General features: G+C 48.7%; 1 protein-coding gene across 1 annotated transcript in view; it reads left to right on the top strand.

Annotated features, from left to right (window-relative positions):
* The first annotated feature begins 979 nt into the window (after window positions 1–979).
* The window catches only part of ZNF333 (zinc finger protein 333), a 30,489-nt gene continuing 21,458 nt past the window's right edge, over window positions 980–10,010 (top strand). The window contains exons 1-4 of the mRNA XM_011981809.1: window positions 980–1,078; window positions 4,720–4,763; window positions 6,270–6,393; window positions 6,824–6,919. Of these exons, the coding sequence (XP_011837199.1) occupies window positions 4,761–4,763; window positions 6,270–6,393; window positions 6,824–6,919 (223 nt within the window). The 5' untranslated portion in view covers window positions 980–1,078; window positions 4,720–4,760. The remainder of the gene's footprint in view (window positions 1,079–4,719; window positions 4,764–6,269; window positions 6,394–6,823; window positions 6,920–10,010) is intronic.

Raw genomic sequence — 10,010 nt, 5'->3', positions numbered from 1 at the left:
CTCCTTGGGACAGCAAGACCAAACCCTCCCTTTCCTCAGCCTACTCAAGGTGAAGCTGGCGCTGAAGACCTTTATGATCTTTATGATCACTTCCACGTAACGAAGAGTAAATATATTTTATCTGCTTCATGATTTTCTTAATAACACTTTTCTCTGAGCTTAGTTTAAGAATATGGCATACAATACATATAATATACAAAATATGTGTTAACTTTGTTATTGGTAAGGCTTCTGGTTAACAGTAGATTAGTAGGTAAGTTTTTGGGGAGTCAAAAGAAGTGAATTTTCCACTGCACAGGGTGGCGCCCCAACTCCCGTTGCCTACGATTGAGCCATATATAAAAATACAAAAACAATCTTAAGTATGGGTATATTTTTGAAGGGGACTGGATTAAGCCCATGGATAAAGGTGGAAGGGGTTGGAGAAAAAGGAAGGAGAAAAGGGTAAGTTAAATATTGAGCATCCCTAAAGAACCCTGGGGGAGGGTCGGGTGTCCCCTCTCAACCCTCCAAGCTCAGGTCCGTCATCCCGCCCTCCGAGTGCAAGCTCCGCTCCCATTCCCACCCCAAGCACAAGCCCGCCCATTTTTGCCCCTTGGGCGCCCGACCCGCCCCTACTACCACCCTCCAAAACAAGGCCCAGCCAACTCTGCCATTGGGGTGCAAGCCCCCTCATCCGCCTTCGGAGGGCAAGCCACACCCCACCCCGCCCCCGAGCACAGGCCCCGCCCCACTTTTGACCCTGGGCCCTAAGCCCCACCCCTATCCCCGTCCCTCGGACATAGGCTCCGCCCCCAGCACCACCCTCCATGCTCTGTGGGACCCTACTCCACAGCCTAACCTCATCCCCCGGGTAAGAATACTAGAATTTCGCCTTGGAGGCTAAAGAAGGTGTTAGTTTTTCTGCCGCCGCCTAAGGCTACTCTGGCCACTACAGCCGGAGCCACAGCCACTTCCGTTCCCAGCGGCCCCGAGACCAGAAGCGGAAGTGAGCGCGGTGGCGGCAGACGGCGGCTGAGCTGTGCTGCGCGGCGCCGCGCGGCGCGGCGCGGTGGGAGTGTCTCCGGCTGGTCTGCAGGTGTGGCCCGGCCCCTCGGGAGGGCGGGGAGGGCTCGGCCGGCGCGGGGAGGGGCTGGAGGGCCTAGAATAGCTCCGCCTGTCTGAGGTGCTTCCTCCCTGCGATCATCCCCGGGCCGGCGTGAGGCCCGCACAGCCGGGGCCTCGCATCTGGGCGCCCACCGCCCGGTCTGTCGCTCTCAGGTACCCCCCGTCCGGGCAGACAGGGCTGTCATTCTATCAAAAGGGAAATCCCAAACAGTCCAGGTCCCACGGCTCAGGAATGTGGTGACACCGGCCCCAGCCCTCACCTGTCCTTTCCAATTTTTAGGGGAAGTGCATAAAGAGGGCCCTACCTTGCCTATAGTATGCAAGATAACTGCAAATTAGTAATCCACGTTTTATTTGATACGATACTTACTATTATCTAGCTTTGCAACTGGAAAGTGAGGTCTGGGTCTACATGTGCAAACTGGTTTGATTGGCCAAATTTACTTAAAAAATTGAGTGCATCTTTCTATTAAGGAATGAATTGGATGACGAGAGATTTCTTTTGGTGACTGACAATTTGAAGTATTTTAGCTTAATATTTGTTAGCCTGGCTTTTCATCTCTTCCTTTCTTTAACTTTTTCTTTCTCATAAGAAAGCTTTTGGCCAGGCTTGGTGGCGCACTCCTGTAATCCCAGCACTCTGGGAGGCCGAGGCGGGCAGATCACCTGAGGTCAGGAGTGCGAGACCAGCCTGGCCAACATGGTGAAACCCTGTCTTTACTAAAATACAAAAATTAGCCGAGAGTAGTGGCGGGCGCCTGCAATCCCAACTACTTAGGAGGCTGAGGCAGGAGAATCGCTTGAACCCCAGAGGCAGTGGTTGCAGTGAACCGAGATCGTGCCACTGCACTCCAGCCTGGGTGACAGAGCAAGACTCCATCTCAAAAACAAAAACAGCAGCAAAAGGAGGAGTTTTAACTTTTTTTTTCTTTATTTTCTATGTTTGAGACGACTTTTACTTCTGCTCTGGGCATCAAGTTTTTCACTGTGAGGTGAGGGTGTCTTAAGAAAAGTTGTTTGTCAGTTATTTCACAAATATTATTATCAAGGAAAAGTAAGACTGTTATTCAAATCTTTTCAAGTTGGCTCCAGTCCTTCCCCTAAGCATGTGAATCACGGAGCTTCAAAACTAATGGGACTTCAGGGAAAACACGATATAAACTTTGCAAGTAGTGGAAATTCAAATTGAGTTGGCCATTTTGAATTGGGATGTCTTTTTTTTTTCTTTTGAGACGAAGTCTCGCCCTGTCGCCCAGGCTGGAGTGCAGTGGCCGGATCTCAGCTCACTGCAAGCTCTGCCTCCCAGGTTTACGCCATTCTCCTGCCTCAGCCTCCCGAGCAGCTGGGACTACAGGCGCCCGCCACCTCGCCCAGCTAGTTTTTTGTATTTTTTTTAGTAGAGACGGGGTTTCACCGTGTTCGCCAGGATGGTCTCGATCTCCTGACCTCGTGATCCGCCCGTCTCGGCCTCCCAAAGTGCTGGGATTACAGGCTTGAGCCACCGCTCCCGGCTTGGGATGTCTTGTTTAATAATGGGATTAAAGCTCATGTCTACTGAGAAATGAGGAAAAAATTAACTTCAGAGGAAAATCATGCATCAGGCTTCAGTTTTATGAGTGAAGTGTTTGTTTCCAAAAAGAATATATGCGCTTGCCTTGCCTTTTTAAAAAGAATTAATATTTAAAAAAAATATTTATATTTATTTTTATTTTTTGAGACGGAGTCTCGCTCTGTCACCCAGGCTGGAGTGCAGTGGCGCAATCTCTGCTCACTGCAAGCTCCGCCTCCGGGATTCACGCCATTCTCCTGCCTCTGCCTCCTGAGGCCCGGCTAATTTTTTTTGTATTTTTAGTAGAGATGGGGTTTCACTGTGTGAGCCGGGATGGTCTCGATCTTCTGACCTCGTGATCCGCCCGCCTCGGCCTCCCAAAGTGCTGGGATTACAGGCGTGAGCCACAGCGCCCTGCCAAAAAGAATTAGTATTGTTTCTTAAAGATACCTGAAACTGTGTGATTATGTCTTATGAAAGACAGGCATTTTAAGTTGTTATTATATTTGATTTTTGTGGTATCATATTGTCTTTTTTTTATTTTGAGACAGAGTCTTTTTTGAGACAGAGTCTCACTCCGTCAGCCAGGCTGGAGTGCAGTGGCACTCCAGTGCTCGCTGCAGCCTCCTCCCCCTGGGATCAAGCAATTCTCCTGCCTCAGCCTCCCGAGTAGCTAGGGTTACAGGCGTGTGCCACCATGCCTGGCTACTTTTTGTATTTTTAGTAGAGACGAGATTTCACCATATTGGTCAGGCTGGTTTGAACTGCTGACCTCAAGTGATCCGCCCACTTCGGCCTCCCAAAGTGTTGAGATTACAGGTGTGAGCCACTGTGCCTGGCCACCTGGACCTCATTCTAAGGCCATGGGGAAGTCACTGAAGTTTGAAGTAGAGGAGTGACATTATTATGTTTGTGATGTAAACAAAACACTAGCTCCTGGATTGAGCATGGAGTTTAGGATGGACAAGGATGAATGCAGAGTCCATATGGGAGGCTGGAGAAGTTCAGGGCTTGGATGATGGTAGCTGGGGCTTGATGACTGTGGAATTGGAAAAGTTGGAATGTTTGAGATGCCTGTAGGAGGTAGAATTGAGAGAATTTGATGATGGATGCATTCACTTTAGCACGTAAGCAGGGTCTGCAAACTGTGGCCAGTGGGCCAAATCTGGTCTGATGCTGGCTTATATAAATAAAGTTTTATTGGAACACATTTGTTCATGTGGCTGTTTTTGCCCTGTGACCATATAATTAAGTGGTTTCATCAGAGACCATATGGCTCACAAATCCTAAGACATTAATTACTTAGCCCTTTGCAGAAAAAGTTTACCACCCCCTAATATGTAAAGCACTTAGTATTCATTAAGCACTGTGCTAGTGACTGGATGTGGAGTTGTGAAAAAAGTAGATACAGGTCTATACTTAAAAAGTTTACATCAGGCTGGTTGCGATGGCTCACGTCTGTAATCCCAGCACTTTGGCAGGCCTAGGCAGGTGGATCACCTGAGGTCAGGAGTTTGAGACCAGCCTGGCCAAAAGGGTGAAACCCCATCTCTACTAAAAGTGCAAAACTTAGCCGGGCGTGGTGGTGCATGCCTGTAATCCCAGCTACTTGGGAGGCTGAGTCAGGAGAATCACTTGAACCTGGGAGACGGAGGTTGCAGTGAGCCGAGATCACGCCCCTGCACTACAGCCTGAGCAACAGAGTGAGACTCAAAAAAAAAAAAAAAAAGTTTACGTCATAGTTGGAGAGAGACAGGCAATAATCATTTAAGAGATAAATATCAAATCACACCTTCATATAGGCAGTGGAGGGAAAGTAGATGTTCTTAGAGGTATTTTGAGGGCAGCTAGGAGTTAAAATGATCCTTTGATGACATGGGAAGAGTCAGTAGAAGTCACTAGGCGCTATTGTTTGAAAGGGGGCTTGGGGCCCAACATGTTGCTTATGGAGGCAGATGTCCTGTTGTAAGGGTTTTTATTGTGGCCACTCTGCTGGAGACCCCCCAAAATGCTCTGCTTCCGTCCTCACCCCTTCTTTTACCTCAGTGTCTCTTTTACTGCAGGGAGGACACCGACTGAGACCTCAAACCCTGGCTCCAGTGTCATGGTGAGGAAGCTGGGGGCTCCTGTGGTTGAAGGGGTGGATACATAGGATAACTATGTCCTCTGGGCCCTGTCTTCTCTCTCCCCACTTCCCTGCCCAACTGAGGAAGAAAGGGGAGGGCGAGTGAGGAGCAGCCTCATCCCTGCCCTAGGGGACCTGGGGATGTCCTTCTGTGCCTGACGTCTAGAGGGAAGCTGGCATGGAGGAAGAGCCCCACAGCAGACCCCAGGGCTCTGAGCGGAGCTCCTCCAGGGCCAGCCTTGCCATCCCTGGTTAGACCTATTGAAAACACATGTGGCCATAGAAATATAAATTCAGCTTAAATTTATTAAGATTCAATACATTTAGCCAGGCATGGTTGTGTGTGTCTGGAATCGTAGCTACTTGGGAGGCTGAGGTAGGACGATAGCTTGAGCCCAGGAGACTGAGGCTGCGTTGAGCTAGGATTGTGAGCTTGTACTCCAGCCTAAGCTACAGAGTAAAACCCTGTCTCTTAAAAAAAAAAAAAAAATTAAAAAGTTTTAAGTGCTCAGTTTCTCAGTCGCCCCAGTCACATTGCCCAAGTGCTCAACAGCCACATGTAGCTGGTGGCCCCTTTCTGGAAAGCGCAGGCATGGAACATTCCCATCAGCAGAGAGTGATGTCTGTTGGACAGCGCTGCTCTGAAGAATTCTGCAACTAAAAGGCCATACAGATTCTCAGATGAGGCCGGGCGTGGTGACTCATGCCTGTAATCCCAGCACTTTGGGAGGCCGAGGCGGGCAGATCACTTGAGGCTGGGGGTTCAAGACCAGCCTGGCCAACATGGTGAAGCTCTGTCTACTGAAAATACAAAAAAACAGCTGGGCGTGTGGCGCGCGCCTGTAATCCCAGCTACTTGGGAGGCTAAGGCAGGAGAATCACCTGAACCCGGGAGGTGAAGGTTGCGGTGAGCCAAGATTGCGCCACCACACTCCAGCAAGACTCTGTCTCAAAAAAAAAAAAAAAAAAAAGACTCTGAGATGCAATGGAAGTCCTACTTTCACAAGTATGAAAGATTATTAAGGACATAAGTCTTGGGGAATCCCAGGGAGTTCACAGAAATTAAGCGGTCAAGCCCAAATTTGTGATGCTGTGCCAATTTGTGATAAGGAGTTTAGGAAAAACTCTGTAAGCCAGGAAGGACAGGCTCTGGCATCACAAGTCAGTGGAGTTACACAGAGAGCCAAAACGTACACTCTAGGATTTGTCCAAATGTTGAAAGAAAGTGAACATTTCAGCTTGGTGGCCCATGTGATCCCTGTCACAGCTACTCAGTTCTGCCATTGTGGCCTCAAAACAGCCATTGACGCATTGTAAATAAATGCACGTGGCTGTGTGCCAAGAAAACATTATTTACAAAAATAGGCGTTGGGCTGGATTTTCCACGCCTGCCGTGTCTGAACATTTTCTCTTCTCCAGTGATAACCAGTCATTCTGCTCACTGGTGGGGGCGGTCTTTGCCAAGCCAGAACGTGTGTGCTGTTTTAGGAATCAGTCACCTTGGAGGATGTGGCGGTGGAGTTCATCCAGGAGTGGGCATTGCTGGATAGTGCGCGGAGGAGCCTGTGCAGATACGGGATGCTGGACCAGTGCAGGACCCTGACCTCCAGGGGTAAGGCTGGCGTCACCTGGCTCCTTCCTGTACGCAGGCACTAAATGCTTCTCAAGCGCCTGCCATGTGAACAAGACAGACGTGGCTTAGGCTTTGTGGCGCTTATCGTCCACAGGATGGCAAAGCTTCATCTGTTGCACTGCCTTCTTTCCCTCTTTAGTAAGGCCCTGTTTTGGTCTCCTTGAATTTGGTCCCAGGCTTCCGAGGTGAGAGAGCCTCAGCCCCTTGGGGCAGAGGGGAGGGTGTTTGTGGGTTGGGTCCTGAGTTCATTAGCTACTGGGCAAGATCCCTTTGTGACCCATCACACTTGCTCAGCCCAGAGAATCTGAAGCCCATGTTGAAGCTGAAGGAGAGTCTGAGTTGAAAAACAAGAGTTTGTTTTCCCCTGCAAGCCCTCCCTCCCTCAGCCTGTGTCTTTCTTCGTGTGCAGGAACTCCACCATGCAAACCCAGTCGCGTCTCCCAGCTGGGGCCAAGAGCAGAGCCAAGGGCAACAGAACGAGGGATTCTCCATGCCACGGGTGTAGGTGAGTACCTAAGACAGGCTGTGGATTCCCTGACCCGCCTAGCTGGGTGGTGTGCCCTGGGAAGTGTCAGGCTAAGAGCATTTTCGAACGCCCTTTGTTCTGAGGGGACACTGAAGGCTATTCGGAGTGAGGTTTCTCAAGTTCCTTTAGCTTCTCTTCTATTTTCACTTTCTAGCCCTCCTCTTCTACTTTCCTTTGGTTTCAGAAAAAGATTTGTTCTAATTTCTCTTAAAAAATTAGAGGGCCAGGTGTGGTGGCTCATGGCTGTAATCCCAGCACTTTGGGAGGCCGAGGCTGGTGGATCACCCGAGGTCAGGAGTTCGACACCAGCCTGGCCAACATGGCAAAACCCTGTCTCTACCAAAAATTAGCCAGATGTGATGGTGTGCACCTGTAATCCCAGCTACTCGGGAGGCTGAGGCATGAGAATTTCTTGAACCTGGGAGGTGGAAGTTGCAGTGAGCCAAGACTGCATCATGGCACTCCAGCCTGGAGGATGGAGCGAGACTCTGCCTCCAAAAAAACAAAACAAAACAAAAATTAGAGCCATAAGTCACACACCATGAAATTCACCCCTTTAAAGTGTGCAGTTCAGTGGTTCACGACCTTGTGTAACCATCACCACTACCTAATTCCAGAACAGTTTCATCACCCCAAGTAGAAACTCTGTCCCCATGGGCAGTTACTCCCCATTACGCCTCCCTCAGACCCTGGCAGCCACTAATCTGCTTTCTGTCTCTATGGGTTGTCCTGTATAGACATTTGTATAATGGAAATCGTATCATAAGTAGCCTTTGGTATCTGGCTTAGTATAGTAATTTTGTGTTGCAAGTAAGTTATAGACTGGGTAGTTTATAAACAATAGAAGTTTATTTGACTCCTAGTTCCGGAGACTGGGAAGTCTAAGGTTGAGGGGCTGCATCTGGTAAGGGCCTTCTTGCAGCATCATAACATGGTGGAAGACATCATGTTGCAAGAGAACAAGAGAGGCCCAGACTTGTTTTTACAACAAGGCCACTCTAGAGATAACTAACCCCCTTCTGAAGTAACCACATTAATCCATCCATGAGGGCAGATTCCTCATGACCTAATCACCTTTTTTTTTTTTTTTTGAGACAGAGTCTCGCCTTGTCACCCAGGCTGGAGTGCAGTGGCGTGATCTTGGCTCACTGCCACCTCTGCCTCCCGGGTTCAAACGATTCTCCTGCCTCAGCCTCCTGAGTAGCTGGGATTACAGGCGCCCACCACCACACCCGGCTAATTGTTGTATTTTTAGTGGAGATGGGGTTTCACTATGTTGGCCAGGCTGGTCTCGAACTCCTGACCTCGTGGTCTACCTCGGCCTCACGAAGTGCTGGGATTACAGGTGTGAGCCATTGTGCCCAGCCACCTAATCACCTTTTAAAGGTTGCAGCTCTCAATACTGTTGTATGGGAATTGCTTCCAGCCCATGAACTGTGGAGGACACACTTAAACTACAGCAGTATCTGTCTTCTTTCACTTAGCCTCATGTTTCCCAGATCCATCCATGTTGTAGCATGAATCAGAACTTAATTCTTTTGTAAGGCTGAATAATATACATTGTATGGATAAGCTACATTTTGATTATCATCAGTTGATAAGACAGTTGGATTGTTTCTACTTTTTAGCTATTGTGAATAATTTTGCTGTGAACATTTGTGTACAATATTTCCTTTTTCTTTCCTTTTCTTTTTTTTTGATAGTGTCTTGTTCTGTCGCCCAGGCTGGAGTGCAGTGGTACGATCATAGGTCACTGCAGCCTCAGCCTTTTGGGCTCAAGTGATTCTCCCACCTCATCCTCTTGAGTAGCTGGGACCACAGGTGCATGTCCTCATGCCTGGCTATTTTTAATTTTTTTTCTAGAGACCATTCTTCCTATGTTGCCCAGGCTGGTCTTGAACTCCTGAGCTGGAGTGATCCTCCCACCTCGGCCTCCCAGAGTAGTGGGATTACAGGCGTGCGCCACCGTGCCTGGCCTTGTATACGAGATTTATGTAGACATGTATTTAATTCTCTTAGGTATACACTGAGGAGTGGAATTGCTGGCTCATATGGTAATGCTGTGCTTAACTTCTTGAGCAACTGTCATACCACTTTGCAAAACAGGTGCACCATTTTACATTCCCACCAGTGGTGATGAAAGTTCTGACTTTCTCCACATTCTCACCCATACTTGTCGTCCACTTCCTTTTTAAATTTAACCTTTCTATGTATGTTCTTTGTCTAGTTCTTTCTTGCTCTTTTCTCTAATAACATCTGCTTTCTGGAAATAGTCTCAGTCCTCATAGAATTCTTAGCTAGGAAATTGCCTCTCATTTCCCCCTCATTCCTATGACTGCCAGAGTCCACACATAGCCCTACACACAGATGCTGTCTTCCCTTTCAGGCTCTTCCCAAGTCTAGGGTCGATATTAAAAGCTGGGCTGGGTGTGGTGGCTCATGCCTGCAGTCCCAGCACTTTGGGCCGATCACTTCAGGTCTGGAGTTTGAGACCAGCCTGGGCAACATGGTGAAACCCCATCTCTACTGAAAATACAAAAATTAGCCGGGTGTGGTGGTGGGCGCCTGTAATCCCAGCTACTCAGGAGGCTGAGGCAGGAGAATCGCTTGAACCCGGGAGGCAGAGGTTGCAGTGAGCCGAGATAGCGCCACTGTACTCCAGCCTGGGTGACAGAGTGAGACTCCATCTCAGAAAAAAAAAAAAAAATTAGCTGGGCATTAAAAAAAAAAATTAGGTGGTGCATGCCTATAATCCCAGCTACTTGAGAGGTGGGAGGTGGAGGTTGCAGTGAGCCAAGATCGCACCACTGCACTCCAGCCTGGGTGACAGAGTGAGACCCTGTCTCAAAAATAAAATAAAAAGTAAAGAAAACATGTGACTCATGCCTGTAATCCCAGCACTTTGGGAGGCTGAGGCGGGTGGATCACAAGGTCAGGAGTTGAAGACCAGCCTGGCCAAGATGGTGAAATCCCGTCTCTACTGAAAATACAAAAACAAATTAGCCAGATGTGGTGGTGGGCGCCTGTAATCCCAGCTACTTGGGAGGCTGAGGCAGAGAATTGCTTGAAC

Source organism: Mandrillus leucophaeus, unplaced genomic scaffold (genome assembly GCF_000951045.1).
Source record: "Mandrillus leucophaeus isolate KB7577 unplaced genomic scaffold, Mleu.le_1.0 Scaffold230, whole genome shotgun sequence".
Classification (NCBI taxonomy): Eukaryota; Metazoa; Chordata; class Mammalia; order Primates; family Cercopithecidae; genus Mandrillus; species Mandrillus leucophaeus.
The sequence above is the reverse complement of the archived record's forward strand: the minus strand, read 5'-3'. Positions and strand labels throughout refer to the sequence as shown.